This window comes from Carettochelys insculpta, chromosome 9 (genome assembly GCF_033958435.1).
Source record: "Carettochelys insculpta isolate YL-2023 chromosome 9, ASM3395843v1, whole genome shotgun sequence".
NCBI classification, from domain to species: Eukaryota; Metazoa; Chordata; order Testudines; family Carettochelyidae; genus Carettochelys; species Carettochelys insculpta.
The window spans coordinates 63141917-63161981 of NC_134145.1; the positions used below are offsets into that span (position 1 = coordinate 63141917).

Here is a 20065-nt window from a genome sequence, read left to right on the forward strand (position 1 = left end):
TTACCGAGAGAGGTGGTGGAATCTCCATCCTTAGAGGTTTTTTAAGGCCCAGCTTGATGTAGTCCTGGCTGGGATGATTTAGTTGGGGTTGATCCTGCTTTGGGTGAGGGGCAGGACTCAATGACCTCCTGAGGTCCCTTCCAGTGCCAGGATTCTATGATTCTTTAATTCTGTCACCCCAAGGGCAGGAAAATGTTGCACTGGCCCAGAAAAATGAGCTTTCTCACATAATCCCTTGATTCCGGGAGCTGGAGATTCTGGGAGGTCTTGGAAGACTCAGAAGAGTTGGCAACACAGCAGCCTCAGTGGCACATCCTCCCTTTTTAGTTGTCTCTAGAATTTAATTCTAAATCCATTCAGATTAATCAAAATGCAGGCGTGCGGGTCCCAGAGCTGGCAGGAGTCAGGACAGCACCTTACTGATGGGCTGGAAAGGTTTGTGTCCATGGACAGAAATTATTCCTGTCGGTGTAGACAAGCCTATCTGCTCCTGTTCCTCCAGGCTCCTTGTTTGCTTTTGAGTTTGGTTTTACAGGACAAACTCCCCAGGAGGGCACATGTCTGAGACAGTGAGATAAATGCTCCTCCCATGTACAAAGCCCCTTGCTTGGTTCGGGTGTGGGACTCTGCCTAGCAGACAGCCTGGGAGGAGGAGGCAGCTTGCTGGCTGCGGACGGGAAGGGGAAAAGCCAGGTAGGAAAGCAATGGGAAGAGGAGGAGGAGGAATGGGGTGGCGGGAGCAGGATTCCAATCCCAGGGCTTACCTACAAGCGACAATTTCCACATCGGAGTCGCTTCCTAAGCAGAGAGGGAGAGGGACTCCCGCTGCAGCTGTCCCTCGAGTTACGGGAGGGTTCTGCTCCCTCACATAACTCGAATTTCACCTAAGTCGGGGGGGGGGGCCTTTTCCCCGGCGGAATGCGCGTTCTGCAGCCGGGGGAGCAGCAGGAGCACCTGGAGCTCCATGGAAAGGTAAGTCCTGGGGTTGGGGGTGGGTTAAACCTGGCAGCAGGCTGGAGCCAGGGGAGGAGGGCAGGGGGTTAAGCCTGGGTGGGTTAGGGCTGCGGGGAGGGCAGAGGGGGTGGTGTTATGCCAGGGCCGAGTGGCCCTGTGGGGAAGAGGGGGTGAGCTGGAGCTGCACAGGGGGATGGAGCTGAGGTGGGTGTGGGGGGGCTGGGCTGAGCTGGAGCCACGTGGGGGAGGTTGAACTGGGGCGGGGGAGTGTTGAACCAGGGCCCTGTGGGGCCAGGGGCATTGAGCCAGGGCTGGGGGAGCAGGATTTTGACTTGTACTTAACTTGCATTAATGCAAGTTAAGCGCAACTCGAAATTGCACATTTTGAGGGATTCCTGTACAGCCCGGAGACCTCTGAAAGTTGTGGGGTGGGGCAGGGGATAAAAGCCCAAGCCACTGGGGTGGGAGCTGTCGGGTGGGTTCCTGAACAGGGGCCGGGGCCGCCAAAGCACACACCGTACAGCTCCAACAGCGTTTGTGTGGGTTTTGTGATCATTCTCCCGTTCCATCTACCTGCCCGCATCTTTCCTGCCTCACAGCAAAGGGGAGGCAGTTGTGGGGGGAGGGAGGCTGGGGGGGGGCCCAAACTGCAAGCCGCCGTCAGCGTGGTATGCGTTCCCTCCCTCCCCGGCTGATGCTGTCCCCCGGCCCAACACAGACGTCAAACTACACACGTTTCATTCCCCCACCTCTTCCCTGCTTTCTCCATTCCCAGTGGGCCTCTTTCTTCCCTTGTGTGCCAGATCTCACGCCCTGGCTCACGTCCCTCTCCTGCTCACCACTAACTGCAGAATCCTCTGGTGCCCCCCTTGCACTGAGCTCTGGGGCCACTCATTTGGCCTGCCTCAGTTTCCCCATCTCTAGCCTTAAGCTGTTCTTGTGGGCGGGTCAGTCACTTGTGTTTGTGATGCACCTGGAGGACATATGAGTTGTTATAGACACCCCCTTTCCTAGCCTGCCTCTCCCACGCGGTATCTCCTGTGCTCCAAGTACCTCCCAAATCACCCACACTCTTCCCCGACCTCCTGCCCCTTTACAGGCACAGCCTGAGGCTCTTTCTCTTACCCCTCCCCAGCCCCCGTCCTTCCAGGGAGCGAGTGCTCCAGAGTCCCCACATTTAACCCCGCAAGGCTTAGTTCATTCTCGGCATCATCCCACCACAAGGGGCACTTTGGCAATCTGAAAGGATGCTTGGGGCAGCTGAGGAGCCTGGCACTGCCAGAAAGCTCACAGCCCCACAGCCCATCCTCAGCGCTTGCCTGAATGCTCAAGGCTCTGTTCTGTCCTCCTGCCCTTTCCCGCAGAGCAGAGCCAAGGACCCTCTGCCTCGACTCCCCCAGCTGCTCTGCTGAAGCTGCGAAGGGGATTCCCCGTGCGAGCATCCCAGATACCCACCGCCATGGCCAAGAGCGTTGCTGTGATCGGCTCCGGCGTGAGCGGGCTGACTTCCATCAAGTGCTGCCTGGACGAGGGGCTCCAGCCCACCTGCTTCGAGAGAAGCGACGACATCGGGGGCCTCTGGAGGTTCAAAGTGAGTGGCAGGTTTGTTGCTGGTTGGCACGTTGGCTGCTTGTCAATGGGGCCTCCTCTGTTCTGCCCTTGCTAAAGGGCCTGGCTCCCCCGTGCTCTCAGGCCTGGCCACAAGCAAAGAAGGGATCCAGAAGGGAGGGGGAAGAGGGAGGTACAGACTGAACCCCTCTAATCCAGAACTCTCCTCTGGCAATATCCATAGTCTGGCAGGATGTAGTTAGTCGGACGAGCACATCATGGGTGTGGCCAAGTCTCCCACGGCTCCATAAAGTCTGTTTCCAGCCCCCAGTCCTGGCTCTCCCTGCTCTGACTCTTGTTTAGCTGTAATTTACCCCAGAGGTCTTCTGAGAGCCCAGTCAGCAGTGGAAGTGTTGGTGATGTGCCGGATAATACAGCAAACCCTCGAAAAGCGCGAGTTCGAGTTGTGCATAACTCGCATTAACACGAGTTAAGCGCAACTCACAACCCTGCTCCCCCCAGCCCTGGCTCAACCCTGCCTGGCTCCATGCGGCCCCGGTTCAACTGCTCCCCCCCGTCCCCCCCGTGCACACAGCTCCGGTTCAACCCTTCAACTCCCCCCGGCAGCCTGGCTCACCGCCCGAGCATGGCTCAACCCCCCTCCCACCCGCACATGGCTTGGGTTCAACACTCCCCCGCTCCGGTTCACCACGCCCATGCATGGCTCTGACTCAGCTCCACCCCCTGCCCCACCTGGTTCAACCACCCCTCCCGCACAGCTCCAGCTCAGCTCCACCCCCACCCCTTCCTGCAGCCCCACCCCACCGCTAGGCTTAACCCTCCCCAGCTGCCCCACCCCCAGCCCCAGGACTTATCTTTCCAAAGGAGCTGCAGGTGCTCCTGCTGCTTCCCTGGCTGCACAACACGCGTTCTTCCAGGGAAAGGAGCCGGCCCCGACTTAGGCAAAAGTCCAGTTACGCGAGGGTGCGTGGGAACGGAGCCTGTACTGGTCTCCTGCAGCCCAGCAAGTTCTCCCATTCGGCACCGGTCAGATCCCCAGGCGGCCAGATTAGAGAGGTTCCCTTTGCTGTCTGGGAGGTCCCAGAAGCCGTTACACGTGAAGGGCACAGGGACGTGGCGCCCAGTTGGTGGAACTTACATAATACCCTATGGCTGTGGCCCCGATCACTAGGGCACATCCTGTGCGTGAGCAGAGGAACTTTTGGCAGGCGCACAGAGCCTGGGCCAGCACACGGGGGCGGGGGTGTCAGGGAGGGAGCACCCTTGAGCCCCACTCTGCTCCTGGTCTGGCCACAGCCCTGCAGTCAGCCACGACCCCCAACCACAGCCTGGCTGCAGCTCCACTCCTAGCCTCACGCTCAGCCGTGGCCTCAGCCCCTGGGTCCCAGCCCAGGCATAGCTCCTCCCCGCCTCAGGCCTCCTTACCCCCATCCCCACACACACACTCCCACTGAGCGCCACAGACCAGCTCCCTGCTCCCAGGGGCAGAACTCACAACATGAGACGTTTGGGGACCACCGCGCTAGGGCAAGCTAATTTACATACCAGACCCCAGTGTATCCCCGTCACCCTTAGGTGCCGCTGTGCCCTCTGCAAACCAAGGCAGATTGGTTCCCACCCCACTTCCCCCCGCCCCCTTGGCAGCTAAGTGACCCCTCTGAAATGAGTCTGAACTTGCTGATAGGGTGATCAGTCCTTCATCATTAACTGAAGATTGTCAAGTGATGAAACCTCCAGGAATACGGCCAAGCCCAAAACTGGCAACTCTACAGCAGCTGGGTCTCCCTGGCTGGGTTGTTCTCTGCGGGGTCAGAGTGACTGTGTAACACAGATATTAGAGCTGCGTTTGGTGATGTTTAAATAAATTGCCTGCCAAGAGCAAATTGCCCCAGTCCTGTTGGTGCCCAGAAGCCACCTAGCCAGCAGAGTACCTATAAAGCTGTTCCCCTGACACCCCAGTGAGAGGGGTCCTCGGCATGCCCAGGGTTATGCATCTGCAAAAGTAGAGGTGCGTCTCGTACTTCACGCGAGGGATCAGATCCGCCCTTCATGCAAATTCTGTGGAGATTCTGAGCACCAAACTATCTGAGCACCTTATGGTCATGTCTTAAGTGACTTGACTGCGCTTTGTCAATGTGCTTTGGGCCATGTCTACACTAGCCAAAAACTTCGAAATGGCCACGCAAATGGCCATTTTGAAGTTCACTAATGAAGCGCTGAAATACACATTCAGCGCCTCATTAGCATGCCCGCGGCACTTCGAAATTGATGCGGCTCGTCCAGACGGGGCTCCGTTTTGAAAGGACCCCGCCTACTTCGAAGTCCCCTTATTCCCATCTGCTCATAGGAATAAGGGGACTTCAAAGTAGGCAGGGTCCTTTCGAAAAGGAGCCCCGTCTGGACGAGCCGCGCGGCGGCGAGGCGCGTCAATTTCGAAGTGCTGCGGCCGCCCGCATGCTAATGAGGCGCTGAATGTGTATTTCAGCACTTCATTAGTAAACTTCGAAATGGCCATTTGCGTGGCCCTTTTGAAGTTTTTGGCTAGTGTAGACACAGCCTTGGTCTGTTATCCTCTCCCAAATGAGAGAAAATTGTGCGAGCAGTGGAGTAGGGGCTTTTTTCCACATAAATGACACGTAGAGTGTGCTGTTTGTTGGGAACTGTCTACCAAGTAATGCCATAGAAACATTATTGCCCTAGCAGAGTAATCTCATTAGGCAGCCATCATGAATGGTAAATTATAGCTCATGCTTCTGTTCCCTCAGTTATAATGTAACTGACTATAATGTAACTGACTATGGTGCTAGTGACACGAGGGGAAGCGTGCAATTCTGTGCCGCTGAGCTGAAGCAATTAACACTTTCCCTGTACATCTGCCAAAGGATGAATAAGACAAATGTGTCTTGCAGCATGGGAGAGGGCTGTAGATGAACTTAGATGGTCATGAAATCGTGACCTGGCCCAACTTCAGTGCTGCAAAAGAATGGATCAGGCATGCAGTCAGCTCACAAGTCACAAGAATTTCTACGGCTGCAGCCATTCTTATCAGTGCTGGGGGAATTCTGCAGTTTCACGTGCAACAACTGCAGAATTCTCCCAGAACTGTCATACATATTATTTTTATGATAGCAGGATCTGAACGCTCCAGGTTAGTACTGTACGTACACCAAGTGAGCCATCATCGAACTTAAACAGCTAAAAAAATCTTTTTAAAAACGTAGATGAATCAAATGAGCACAGGAGAAAGGAAGTGGCATTGTTCCCATTTCACAGATGGGAAATAGAGGCCCAGACAGATACCTAAAGGTATTTAGGTTCCTAACTTTGATTAGCCCTGGGCTTATGTGACCTCCACAAGATGTGAGCCTGGAGCACGTGTCCTGAGTTCTAGCCCACACCCTTAACTACAAGGCCACCTTTACAAAGGAGAATACCTGCCACAAAGAACAAGTTTTGGCTCTGTTTTGAGAGGCGAGAGCCCTCCACAATGACACAACGAGGGTGTCACAGCAATATGGAAAACCTGGTGTATGGCACTACCTAGCAACCTTTTGAAATGCACCTTGGTTTGTCTCTTATTTTCTAGGAAAAGGTAGAGGATGGCAGGGCCAGTATCTACCAGTCTGTCTTCACCAACTCCTCCAAGGAGATGTCCTGCTTCAGTGACTTTCCAATGCCGGAGCACTTTCCAAACTTCCTGCACAACACTAGGTTCCTGGAATATTTGCGACTGTATGCAAAGCGCTTCGACCTGCTGAAATACATCAAGTTCAAGGTATGGCCTGTTAAGACGGCACCCGCTGCTTTTTTGTTTTCTGCACCAGGGTGACCAGGTGTCGAAGGGACTGTCCTGTATTCAATCCCTCCTGCAGGCATCCCAGCTTTTTCTTACAAACAGGCAAATTGTCCTCATTAGGCATAAGAGTTAACATCCAGTTAAGATGAACTGGATTAATTCATTCCCCTCTTTCAAGCTAGGACAGTGCTACATTCCATGCAGAGCTGGCAGGTTTTGTTTGCAGTGGAAGGGCTACAGTCTTGCTTCAATGAAAGCTTTGCCTTGTGGAAAATTTGGCTCTGTCAAGCAGGCTGGATAAATGTACCCATTTCCAGCCTGCTAAGTACATGGTTGGCATTCCTGTGTTAAGCCAAACCTGAATGTGGAGCCTAGGTCTTTCCTAGCTCCTGAGCTGCGCCCAGAGTGAGAGTCACAACAGGTCTGTTCAGCCCCTAACACAGCGCTTGCGCAAAAGCAGTGGTGTATTTTTGGGTCCACTTTCAGACCACGGTCATCAGTGTAAGAAAATGCCAGGACTTTCCTACCACCGGCCAGTGGATCATTGTCACCGAGAGCGAAGGGAAGCAAGAGTCCACCGTGTTTGATGCCGTTATGGTTTGCATGGGTCACCATATCGAATCCTATATCCCACTGCAGTCTTTTCCTGGTAAGAGCTATGGTCCCAAAGGCCTCCTGCAGAGAGAGAGAGAGAGAGAGTCGGGGGGGAGGGGTGTCCAGGCTAAGAGGCTGTAAAAACAGGGTGAGCAAGTGACAATTGTATTGGAGTGGGAGCTTTCGGCTCACTGTGTGACCAGGTTAATGACTCCCTGGAGCTGATTACTCCTGCCTGCCCCTCATGAGATGTTGGCCCCTTTCAGCAGTCCAGTTCTTGGATGAGCCAAATCATTACTTCTGCATGCAAAGGGACCCCATGTCCTGCGGAGCCCATGGCTGTCTTTCCAGTCACTTCCAGGCGTGCTAGAGAGGGCCCAGCCAGGCTCACCGAAGGGGCGGGGCAAGGGAGGTAAATGCATCGGGGCCTGGAACGCCGGATGCTGCTACTTTGGCAGTGGCGTGGCCCCTCTGAAGTGCCACAGCAGTGCTGCTCTGCCCCTGTGAAGCAGGCGGGGGCAGTGCTGCAGTCCGGCCATTGCTAAGGCTGACTGGTGGGCGCAGCACCATGCTCCGGGAGGCGCTAAGAGCGGATTGCCTTTGGCCCCACCCCTTCTACCTGAGGCTCCGCCCCTTCCAGGGGCATGGAGCCAGCCTCATACACACCTTGCCCTCAAGGTCCACTGTGGCTGTCGGCAGAGCCATACCGTCCATCGGACAAGATGGGGGAGCTGCTCTGGGCCCCGTGCTTTTGGGATCCCTGCGGTGGTTGCCCTAGCTGTCCTATGAACGGAAGCAGGGGGGATTACTCCCTGCCCCCAGTAATCCCCAGCCAGGCTGCTCGGGGAGGAGGTGGAGTGGGGTGGGATCCTGGGCCCCATGTGCAGAATAGGGGTCACACTGTGCCTCCAGGACAGCCCTGTCTGTTGGCCCACCGGGCCCAGCAAGCTGATTCGCTTTCCTCATAGGAGACTAATTTAAAGCAAGAGCGTTGTGAAAGTCTGTAGGTTCAGCCAGCATATACCTTGCCCTGACCAATGCTGGGGTCAAGCCAAAGAGCTGTTACCTGGGGGATGCTCTTGTCTCACCTCCCTAGTTGTGCATTTTGGGGATTACTGGATATAAAACAAGTGATTTCAAGTTGCACATTAATGCGAGTTAAGCACAACTTAAAATCCTACCCTGGACCAAACCCCCCTGCGTGGGCCTTGCTCACCCCTCCCCATGCATGCAGCCCCAGCTCACCTCCACCCCCTGGGTCAGGCTCAACCCCCCGCAGGGCCGCACAGCCCCAGCTCACCTCTAAACCCCAGTCTCCCCTGCAGCCCCACCCCACCACCATGCTTAACCCGCCCCCCTGCCCAGCCCCGGGACTTACCTTTCCAAAGGAGCTCTGGGTGCTCCTGCTGCTTCCCCGGCTGCAGAACGCACGTTCCTCCAGGGAAAAGCTGTCCCCTGCCCCGACGTGTGCGAAATTCGAGTTACGTGAGTGTGTGTGGGAACACAACCCTTGCGTAACTCAGGGGATTGCTGTATACATGCTAGCCCCTCCATTGCTGTATTTTACCTCCTGAGTCTTCTCTTCTGCTAGCTTGCATCTTCCGTCTCTTTTTTGCCTTGGCACAACCTCCATCATCCCCATTCTCACCCGCTCCGTGATATTCAGATCGTTCGGTAAAACTGCAGCTCAGGGGCCCATTTGCTTTGGGTCGGTTCCACTTCTATTCTAACCAAGTGGCTTCTCCTGGCGCAGAAGAAAAATTGTTGGCACAATCAAAGCTTGGCCCAAGCCTCCCTCAGAAGGCAGCTAGACCTTGGGGTGGACTGGTCGAGCATACCAGGCATACTCAGAGAGTTGCTCCATTCTTAACACTTGGCCGGGGCCCGCTGGCATTCCGACATGAGTAACTCCCTCAGAGTGAGCGAGGACTGCAGGCAAAGGGCTCAGACAGCTACAGCAGTGAGTGTCTGCTCCAGGCAGCTAGGGGGTGGGGCTGGGGGCATCTTTCCACTGCCCCAGTTCTGGACCCGATGAGCGTAAGAGCCTCTGGGAGACCAGCCTTCCCTGGAAGCTGTTCGCTTGTGCAACCACTCAGGGAAGAGTCAAATGCTGCCCAGCCAGTTAGCAGAGCACCCACAGCCTGGCTTTTTGCTTCTATTGCTGGTGCACATTCATAGATGCCTTGGTGCACATGGAAAAAATTATTCTGCACATGAATGGGGAAAAAGTACCGCCTGTGACCTGGGGTACAATCACATACCCTCAATGTTAGCAGCTGAAAACCCATCTCTCAGCAACAGGATTCCATCTTCCTCCTCTCTTCCTAGGCATCAATAAGTTCAAGGGCCAGTATCTCCACAGCCGGGAGTACAAGGTCCCCGACGGATTCCAGGGGAAGACAGTGGTGGTGATCGGAATGGGGAACTCTGCGGCCGATATAGCTGTGGAGCTCTGTCACAGAGCCAAACGGGTAGGGGACTCCACCTGCTACCCTCGTGCTCTGGGGCGAGTCTGGTTGCAGGAGTCCATGTAGTGCAGCCATAATGTGTCCTGGTGTGGTCCAGGGACCTGCTAAGTCCCAGGCACGAAAGCCCAAATCTCTAAAATTGGGTGTGATTATTACAAATGATTTTTTTTAGTGTGTTTCAAGAGGGCCCTATTGCCCCCACCTCACCCCAGCAACTGCAGTTCCATTGCGCTGTTCCCAATACATACACACGCCAAAAGGGCCTGCATCTCTGACCAGTCTACAGGTTAAAAAGACAAGATGGACAAAATACGTGGGGAGAGAAATTGTACAAATGGTAAACTGAGGCAGGGACAGGTTAAGGGATCTGCCCATGGTCACAAACAGAGGATAGAGCCACACCCAGCTCGCCTGAGCTACACAAGAGCCTTCCTTTGAGGCTGGTCTGTCTAGAATCCACCTCCAAACCAATGAAACGCCGTCTCGGGAGCAGTGTTCCCCATAAGCTGAGCACGTGGGTAGCCACCCAAGGGAGCGTCAAGTGCCACCCAGCTGATTATCAGTGTGCCCACAGCCTCCAGCACATGTTTCTATGGGCAGTGCACATCCACACATATCTGGGTGCGCAGAACAAAATTTATTCTGCCCATTAATGGAAGAAATTAGAGAAAATGCTGCTCGGGGGCGGTGGGGAGGATCCCCTGTTTTGAGAAACTGTTTCTCTGTCTTGATCTGGTTGGCCTCAAGTGGAGGATGTTCAATGTCCGGAGAGAAACCTAGGCTGGGATTTGCCACACAAACAGCGCCGGTGTCAGTGTTTAAAGAGGCACTCTCTATCGCCCCGTAGGTGATCCTCAGCACCAGAAGCGGCTCGTGGGTAATGAGCCGCGTGGACGACGACGGCTATCCTTGGGACACTATATTTCACACCCGATTCAGCAATTTGATCAGAAGCGTCCTGCCTTGGCCCATTCTGCAACGGGTGTACGAACAGAAGATGAACCAGTGGTTTAACCATGAAAACTACGGCTTGGTGCCTCTGAACAGGTACGTGGTTTTACTGTGCGGCTGATCTGGGAGGTGGTTGGAAAGAGAGAGGAGTCTGAATCACATACGTCTGAATCACGTAATTATTATCGGGGCCATACTCTGTCCTTCCTCATGCATCACATGCTCCATACTTGGGCTAAACTCTTAGGCTATGTCTACACTTGCCCCGAACTTCAAAGGGGGCATGGTAATCAGGCTGATGGGAGATTACTAATGAAGTGCTGCAATGAATATGCAGCACTTCATTAGGCTAATTCTCCCCCGTGGCAACTTCGAAGTGCTGGCATGCCACGTAGCTGCGGGCACCCGCTGCTTTGAAATGCCTGCTGCTGTGTGGCATGCCAGCGCTTGGGGAGTAAAGGCACCTCGAAGTAGGGGGTGCCCATGGCTACACGGCATGCCGGCACTTCAAAGTTTGACGCTTCGAAGTTGGCGCGGGGGAGAATTAGCCAAATGAAGTGCTGCATCGTCATCGCAAAACTTCATTAGTAATCTCCCATCAGCCTGATTACCGTGCCGCCTTCGGAGTTCGGAGCAAGTGTAGACATAGTCTAACTGAATGTAGGATTGGCCAGACTAGATCAGGCCTGGGGTCCCTCTGCCCCAGGCTGCCTGACACTGGCCAGGACCTTATGCTCTGGGGGAAGATGCCAGAAACTCTGTAGTGAGCAGTTATGGAAGACAGTGTTCATGGGCAAGTTTCTTCCTGACCTCCAACACAAGCCTGCCCTGAAGCATGAGGGTTGACAACCCTGAATATATTAGATCCTATACTTCTTGGGGTTCACGTTATCCACACACGTGTCATTCTTTTTTTCACCTTGCAGTAATCAACTCCCCAAATCTCCCACAAAATCCACTGGGATTGCTTGAAATTTTGATGCAGATGTGAAGAGTTGGGCCCATCTCTGCTTCCAATGTGTCAAGACATGTGCATCCTCCAGTAAAATAAGTGGTAGGGGGTGAGGGGGAGGAGTTAGGGGTATTTTTTTTTCCCCTAATCCAGCACTTTCCTTGGCAAGGGCTCAACTGTGTTCTAAAACTATGTGGAAAATGCTCTTGGGAACCTAAGTCCTGCCAGGAAAGAGGAAATATTTGCTTTGATTTTTTTTCATAAGACAGTTAAGTAAACAGTTTCAAGGAGGGTGAGAATGAGGCAGTCACAGGAATGGAGCCCAAAGGCTTGGCTACATGCTACTAGTCTCCGTTTGGTGCACAAGGAAATACATCCCTTTAAGCAGAAATGGTCAAAAACCTCTCCCTTGGCTGGCCTCAGTTTTTCGGTGGCCAGCCTGGGCCACCTTAGGCCCAGCCTTCAGACCTTCAGCTCCTTCCAGCTGGTTTCATTCAGACCTGTGAGTGCTTGCCCCCGCACTCCGGTATTCGGGCTGAGGATGCCTCCGATCTGTGGGCGCTTGAGACTCTTGAAGAGAACTGGCCCGAAGGCCAGTGGTAGGATTCAGTGAGACCCTGCCAGCCGATGAAAGTAGGGATGAGAGGGTGTAAAAGGGCGATTGCTAACATGTTATTTCTGCCCCCAGGCCCGCTGATGGGGGGGCAAAGGGAGCAGTAACCTCAAGGCCCAGCTTTTCAAGGCCACCGAGGGCTCTGACCACCACCGCTGCTGCTTCAAGGCCCTTAGAAGCACTGGCAGTGCTGCTCCATTACTCTGCACCGCTGTGGGGATCCCAGCACCATGGTAGCGCTAAGGGCAACTGCTCCTGGCCCCACTTTGCCCCGGGGCCTGTGGTCGTTGTTAGAAACCCCAAAAGTCGTGTCTGCTGCAAGCTGTGGCTGTGAGATCCTCGGCGCTCCGTCCTGGCACCCCAGAGGCCGTTTAGGGGAGCTAGGCTGTACGGACCCCACACGCTCTATGCACAGCCTCAGTCTCCGCCACCTTGCTTCCTTCCAGAGCCCTGATGAAAGAGCCGGTGTTCAACGACGACCTCCCGAGCCGCATCCTGTGCGGCAGTGTGACGGTGAAGCCCATCGTGAAGGAATTCACTGAAACCAACGCCATCTTTGAAGACGGGACGGTGGAGGAGAACGTGGACGTGGTCATCTTCGCCACCGGCTACAGCTTCTCGTTCCCCTTCCTGGAGGCATCCATCATCAGAGTAGAAAACAATGAGGCCCCGTTGTACAAGCACGTCTTCCCCCCGAAGCTGGAGAAGCCAACGCTGGCTGTCATTGGCCTCATACAGCCTCTCGGGCCCATCATGCCCAACGCGGAACTGCAGGCCCGCTGGGCTACAAGAGTCTTTAAGGGTAAGTGGATGGGCACATTACGGTCCATGCATATTACCCACCAACAGGGGGAACATGTGACACCACATGACCAGATTAAGGCTGAGGTGGGCACAACGGCCCTTGCAATCTGTAGTAATCCACGTTCCCTGTGTGGCCGCTCAGGAGATATTCAAATACCGCTCAGATGATGAGAGCACCTGCAGCTAGGCTGCGTTTCTATTGTGGTGCACATTCGCATGTGCCTCGGTGCACATAACAAAACTTATTCTGCCCTGGATGGAAAAGATTAGTGGGAACATTGGTAGCAATGCCCTTTGCATGGGGGTCAGTCTGGCTTATGGTTTCTGCTGGAAGATGCTAACATGTTTGATTTAGATAAGAAAGATACATGGGAATGCAGGACAGGAAAGGAGCCCAAAGCAGGTTCTAAAGACAAAGGTTTCATATTTATTGACTACTGCTCAGTGGGGGGCTGGCTCCTTAATATCCCTTGTCGGCATGTTATTGTAAAGGAAAGGTGGGATTAGAGGAGCAGAAAAATCTTTTCTTTCCCTCCTTAGCATTTAATAGTTTAAACTAAACTCCTCACTGAGGTGGCAAGCTAGAAAAATGCCCATCTTGCTACATGATGGATTTCATCCAGCCATTAGATAGTATTTGCTACCTACGTGTAACACTATGTATCCTTGTCAAACAGGACTGCTCTGTTGTGAATGTTGGTAATGAGTGTTTGTGAACACACTGAAGTCCAGATCTACCAAGGGTTTCTCCTGAAGTCAGGGGAAGTTAGGATCCGCCATACCTCAGAGTCCCCAGGCTGAACTGGAGTGAGGTGCCACAAGGGCTGATTAAGTAAATTTTGTCTTTTCACAGCCCATCTGGCAAAACTGAAGCAACCCAATGGAGAATTTAGTCCCCTTTGCTGCTGAGGCCTTGGTAAAGCAACACTTGTAAGCATTTGCAGTGGAACATGCAAACTACTTTGATAGAACTGACCAGGGCAGGAAGCATCTCAAATCCAGATCTGAACTTCAAAGCTAGGGTCCCCCGGTAATTCTCAATACTTATTAGTAACAGCCAATTTAACTTTCTAGGGCTGACCAAGCTGCCCTCAGAGAGCATCATGATGACCGACTTCATCAAGAGGAGAGAGAAGAGGATCAAGTGGTATGAAATATCACCAAATTGGTATTACTATTCTCCACTCGTCAGAGGGACAATTGATGCATATAGAGGAAATGGTATTTCTTTCTCCTGCTCTCTCAGCACGTGCAGTCCAAAGTCTTCTCAAAGCTTTGGCTGGCATTCGAGTCTCCACGTTAGGAACTAACTTTGAAGTTAGGCACTACTTTGAAGTTGCCAGCTGAGAGTCTACACACATTTTCCCTTACTTCAAAGTTAACTTCAAAGTAGGGAGCCCAACTTCGAAATTCTTACTCCTTTCCCAGGCATGGAATAGTGTCCTGCTTCAAAGTTTTTAACTTCGAAGTAGGGCGTGTGTAGACGCTCAACTTTGAAGTTGCTTACTTCAAAGTTGTACTTCTAAGTAAGCAACTTCAAAGTTATTTTTGTAGTGCAAACACAGCCCATGTGTTTAAAATATACTCCACCTGCTCAATGACTAGGTCCCCAGCAGGCAGCTATGACACATGGCTTGAGTTGTTGGGTTCTCAGCATTTCTCTTCTGGGTGCCAGAGCTGGCTGTGTATCGAATACCTTAAATGTGTTTACACAGTTCCACTGCCCCCAGGAAAAGGTTTATGGAACCACATTAATTTATACCAGTGTAGTCTCTTGAGTAGTCTAACACTTACAAATATCACCAGTTCTTCCCCTGGAAAGGATCTGTAAGCCTGCTCGTTTTTTGACTAGTTCATCAACATTCAAACTTACAGTAATCTGACAACCAAAAGTGTCTACCAAGCTCCTCTCTCAACTAACGTTTTCTGCCTTTGCCCGTATGAAGGAGCTGACAAACCCACTGGGCAGGCATTAGTAACTGATGAACATGGCTCCAAAATAGCCAGGGATGCCTTCCAGTATTTGGTGGCAATGAGATGTCATGCCTGTGCTTGTTCTGGAAGGACCACAGGTCCATAAGTCTACCTGGGATGACTCCTGGTGCTCTGAAGCCCCTTTTTTCTCCTTGTGTCTTGCCTGCTTCCCGGGCTAGCTCTCATCTCTTTAGTGTGTTGTTTGCCAGCACTCTGCATGACACCTCTTTAGTCTGTATGAACCAGGAGCATCATAGGCCAGGCATGGGGATCACAGCTATGACAGCAGCAGGGCATCTCTTTCTTTCTTTTCTCTGGCCTCAGGTTTGGCACCAGCCACAGCCAGACCTTGCAGACCGATCACATTGAATACCTGGATGAGCTCGCCGAGGGTGCGGGAGCCAGGCCCAGAATCCTCCCACTGCTCCTGAAGGATCCCAAACTGGCCCTGACCATCTACTTTGGCCCCTGCAGCCCCTTCCAGTTCCGCTTGACTGGCCCGGGGAAGTGGGACGGAGCCCGAAATGCCATCCTGACCCAGAGGGCGCGGATCACCAAACCTACCAAGACACGAGTGGTGCGCCGTTCCTCAGACCACTCCCTGGTTCCATATCTGCTTACAGTCCTGGGCCTCCTTGTTCTCTGGGTTGCAATCTTTGCTCGTTCCCAATAGTCTGAGCTCCGTGATAGGTCATGTTCTCATAGGCAGGATAGGATGTTCTGTAGAGCTTTTTTCCCCTTCAATGCAGCAACCTCCTTGCCATAGACAGGACTAGGGCCTGATCCAGAGAGGTGCTGAGTGCCCACGGCTTCTGAACCCTGTGGGGGCTCAGGATCACTTTTGATAATCAGCCCATTTGATGGGAGGTCTTGAGCAAAGCTCAGGGTTAAGATTTCTTTCAAAGCAGGCTATGCCAGAGGTCCGACCGCAGGGTTGGATGCTCTTCCTCGGGCTAAACTCGGGTCAAACAACTGGCAGGAAGCTGCATTGCTAAACCCAGGAGACCATTTCTCTTTCCCAGACTCTCCCTATTTCCGGTTTGATAGCAAGATCTGGAAAGACTGTGGGGGCAGAAACGCAGACCAGACAGTTTCTGTGAGCCAGTGATTAGACCCAACCCTGTCAATAGCTGTAAATTGTGCTGTGTCACTCTCCCCCAAACATGCAAAAGTGAAGCCTACCCTGTAAAATTTCTAACTGCAGGTTGAACATCTCTAATCTGGCACTCTCTGTTCCGGTAACATCCATGGGCTAGGTAGCAGATGTCCACTTATAGGTGTGGCCAAGTTTCCTCTGGTCCCATAAAGTTTGGTTCCAGCCACCAGGCCTGGCTCTCACAGTTCTGTGCTGTTATTTAGCTCTAATTTACCCGTAAATGTCTTCTAAGAGCCCAGTGAGCATTGAAAGGGTTGGTGATGCTGCTAGACAATATTGACCTCCTGTCTTTCGGCAAATTCTCTGGTTCAGCCCCCATCAGGTCCTGAGGGTGCTGGACTAAAGAGGTTCGACCTGTACATGTTTAGCTTGCTCCTAGGGTTGGACCTGAGCTGAACCCTCAGTCAACCCCAGGTAAGAAATCTCAGCCCCCATACCACTCCCAGACACAAAAGAGGCCAACTGGAATTTTCAGCAGTGCTTAGGGTTCGCCTAACTCTCTTCCCACTGAAGTCAAGGCTAAAACTCCCACTATGCACCAGCTGGCTTCTCAAAGGCCTCACAACCCTGGGCTGACATCCTGGGAGTTTTTGGGGGGCCAACCAACCCTCACCTTCCACTTTAACCCCCATTAGCTTTGTCCATCATAAAACACCTCATTGACCTACATACTGGGCTGGCCCCATCTGTGCTGATAAACCGTACATGAGAACAACAGGGTAGTAACCCTGCCAAGTGCAGGGTGGGTGGGATAACTCTTGTCATCTATTCTTCCCTTTCCCTGATTCATGCACAATGTTGCCAGCTACTTGGCCTGCTGGGTAACTTGCTTTTTGTTTACTGAGGAAAGCAACAGCATCTGGAGGCACTCTTCGACTAGCTTGTTAGTGCAGGGTCAGAATCTCAGTTGCTATAAACAGTGTAGCTTGAATGAAGTCAATGGAATATCTAGCCCAAAGCTGTGGCAAATGCAATTTTTTTTAAGCATTACATTAGTGATGGTGTAATTGAGATGGGAGTTTATTTCAGTGCAAATTTCTGTCTGTGTTGCTCATAATGAATTGGGTTCCAGCTGAAACTTGGCAAACTCCCGACTTAGTCTGAAACCATGCTTTCTGCAAGCTCGAGACGGGTCGGTTTGGCCTCTCTTTTGTTAATTACAGGAACATAAAACAAGTTCCTCTGAGTTCAAGATCAAAACAAAAAGCAGTCAAGTAGCACTCTGTGTTTGGAGAGAGGAGTAATTGAGAGCACTTTGTTTTAAAGATAAAGGGATATGTGGTTAGCGGTTATGGAGGGGGCCCAATTGTCTTTAAAATGGACTCACTCCATTTAATGGCCGGTGTACATGTATTTTTGTAGTACTCATGGTATTGCCAATAACATTTTCACAGTGCAAACAAGACATTGATTTCCAAGCAGCTGCTCCTCGTGATTATACACTTGGCACCACCATCCTGAATATAATGGTCATTCACTTTGACCAGAACTTTTTATGCTGTTTTTTTATCAGGTAGATAAAAAAAAGGAGATTAGGTATGAAAAGTTGTTAGATTTGGAGAGAGGGAGAATATTCTGAGACCTTTGTGAGGGAAACACATTATAAATATATAACGTCTCTGGCACTTGCATAAATTTTATGCATCTTCTTCTGGGCCCTTGTGGGAGCTTATGAAACAGGAAAACATTTGACTGACTTTTTCTTCCTTCACGTTTGAGGAGTTCAGTGTAAAAAAAAAAGCAAAAAACAAGAAAACTCCTAGTGCTACATTTGAGATTTTAAACCTGTCAAATCCAGGAAGTTAAGAACTACAGTTGCCATAGAAACCTTGGCCTTATCCACACAGCAAGTTACACCAAATTTGAACTAACCCTGTGAATTTAACCTGACAGTAAAACTGGAGCCAGTGGCTTATTTTAGCTCAGTTTAAGTGCATTTGGCAAAAGCTAACGAGCTGACGCTACCCCAAGATAGGCACTTTTAAAGCTCAATAAGGGGAGGCAAGGGTTTCACAAAACCAGTTTAATTAAGCCCTTTGCAGTTTGTGGTAAATGAGGCCTTTCTCTTTGCCCACTGGGAGCTATGCAGTAGAGCAGGTTTCATTAAATGATCATGTGATACGACAGTAAACGGTTTGCTACCCAGCATCCATGGGACTGGGAGGGTGCCAGAAAATGAAATATTCTGGATAATGGAGAGTTCACTGCTCAGGCTGGGTAGGAGTGCAGAGGAACCTGCCAGCTGCACTCACACACAGCACAGAGGGGCAGGGCTGTACACAAACCCCAGCTCCAGCTCCCTGTACTTTTCTTACTGGCTCTCTGCTCTGTTGTAGGACAGCCATGGGCCTGGGCAGGACGCTGCAGCTCTCTAGGGCTTTGCAAAGCCCTCCAAGGTGGAGCCCCACGGCAGGGGTAACACTGCAGAGGTAGCTGCAGCTAGCTTTGGAGTGCATGCCCCCCTGGCTGCCAGCTTTCCCGTTTAAGAACAGGCCACTCCCTGCAGATCTGGCAGCAGGCTCAGAGGAGATGGGTAGTGCCTGTTATCTATTTAAATTGTCAGCTAACTACATGATTAAAAGGGCTAGACTAAGTCTGTCTTTTTAGTTTCTGTGAGGAACAGGATGCCAAGACATGTGAGGTTTGTAAGTTACCACCTAAACGGAGAGTCTAAACCAATGAGACATTATTGATGCCAGGACGGGGATGGAGAGCGCACAGGAGTTACGGCGGTTGTTGGGGAGTGCTGGTTACTCAAATACGGGTTAAACAAGAGTTTATTGGGATTGCACTAATAGCATGCACAGATTTCAGCTGGGGGTGGAAGTGAAAAGCCTGTCACCTTCTCATCAAGGTAGCTTTAGCTAGGAAAGGAAAACCTGCTTCTCTTATTCACTGTTCCTGTTAATAGCAATGCCCATCAGGTGGCATATCTGACCCATTGCAAGCTGCCAGGTCTGTTCCAATGTACTGAATAGATAAGCAATAAAATGAATTGCTGTGGCCATGGAGCATGTTGTTCTTTGTTAGGAGAGTTGCATGAAATATTTGCCATTAAATGTGGGGCTACCTTCTTTTTGGCACCTCTCTGTCTATCACCATAAGAGCTGAGTACCTTCCATGCACAATCGATGAGTAAGGGAGCTCCTGCTGGATTTTATGGAGTCTCTTGGATAAAAATTCTCTGAGGAGGAGGGAAAGTGAGGCCTTGGCAAGAACATGAAGCCTGTATATTGCTGGTGTTCTGTAGATGTCAGTATCAAAAGCCTCAGGGGTGCATGTGTAATCACCCACACGTGGACCTGAACCTGGGGCCTCTGGAGCTTAGCGCAGGAGCCTCTAAAATTTGAGATAAAAGCCAGCTGGCGCTCAGCTAAGGCTGGCAAGGAGTCTCATTCTTTCTCTGGGTAAGTGGCCTAGGTGCCACTAAAGGAGGCCACAGCTGTAGGTGTGTGGATTACACATGCAGTAAGATGGCCAAGTGATTGATGTGAACTCAACATACTACTTGACTACCTTCAGCCAGAGACTGGTCCCTGTCAGGCCCGAGCTGCAAAAAGGCCAGAGCTCGTTGGCCTGAGGCTGACTCCTCCTGGCCAGCAGAGTCCTCCCTTTGTCATCCCAGGGATGTATCCGCAGTATCCGTTCAAAAATCAATAGTGTATTCAGAAATATCCCCATCACTGAACCGCCTCCCACGTACAGTCAGTCCTCCGTAGACGTCACACTGATATCTGTTGTTTCGCTCTTACACTGCTGGCACTTTGAGGAACGTGCCGTAGAAATCCCTCACACTTGGGTTGTTACATCATTTAGCAGATGGGAAATGAGCATTCCCTCCCAGCACCTTCAGCGGCTCTCCTGTCCCACACTGCACGTTGGATAACAATGGTTTAACATGAGTTTGGGGTTGGGATCATTTCTTTAAATGTCACTTAAAATGCTTCAGCTGCATGGTACAGTAAGTGAGTGGCACATTAGGTTGAAATTTATGCTCTTCCAGGCCCTATCGCCCTCTAGTTACGTTATTTCTTGTGGGGGAAAAATTCCTCATTATACATCATTTCATTTAAGTGGCAACTCTACGGTCCCAATTCCCGACTTATATCAAGGACTCCTGTGCCTCCTCCCAAACCAGTTACAGCTACGGGCAGGACAGTTCCCCAAGAACAGCACCTCTGGGGAACAGCCCCATGGAGTGCCGGCCAGAGAGGTGCGCATGAAGCACTAACCC

At 51.7% G+C, this 20065-nt stretch overlaps 1 protein-coding gene across 3 annotated transcripts; it reads left to right on the forward strand.

The window, feature by feature from the left end:
• The first annotated feature begins 625 nt into the window (after nucleotides 1-625).
• LOC142017978 (dimethylaniline monooxygenase [N-oxide-forming] 2-like) lies at nucleotides 626-18834 on the forward strand. Of its 3 annotated transcripts, none has more exons than XM_075003348.1 (9): nucleotides 626-693; nucleotides 2319-2545; nucleotides 6110-6298; nucleotides 6806-6968; nucleotides 9242-9384; nucleotides 10229-10428; nucleotides 12344-12699; nucleotides 13776-13848; nucleotides 15000-18834. In XM_075003348.1, exons 2-9 carry the CDS (start codon nucleotides 2414-2416, stop codon nucleotides 15346-15348), a joined length of 1605 nt encoding a protein of 534 aa, XP_074859449.1. In that variant the 5' UTR covers nucleotides 626-693; nucleotides 2319-2413; the 3' UTR covers nucleotides 15349-18834. The 3 variants fall into 3 exon arrangements, with proteins under 3 accessions (XP_074859449.1, XP_074859451.1, XP_074859450.1); XM_075003350.1 differs by having other exon boundaries at nucleotides 660-693; nucleotides 2355-2545; XM_075003349.1 differs by having other exon boundaries at nucleotides 665-693; nucleotides 2324-2545.
• The last annotated feature ends 1231 nt before the right edge of the window (nucleotides 18835-20065 follow it).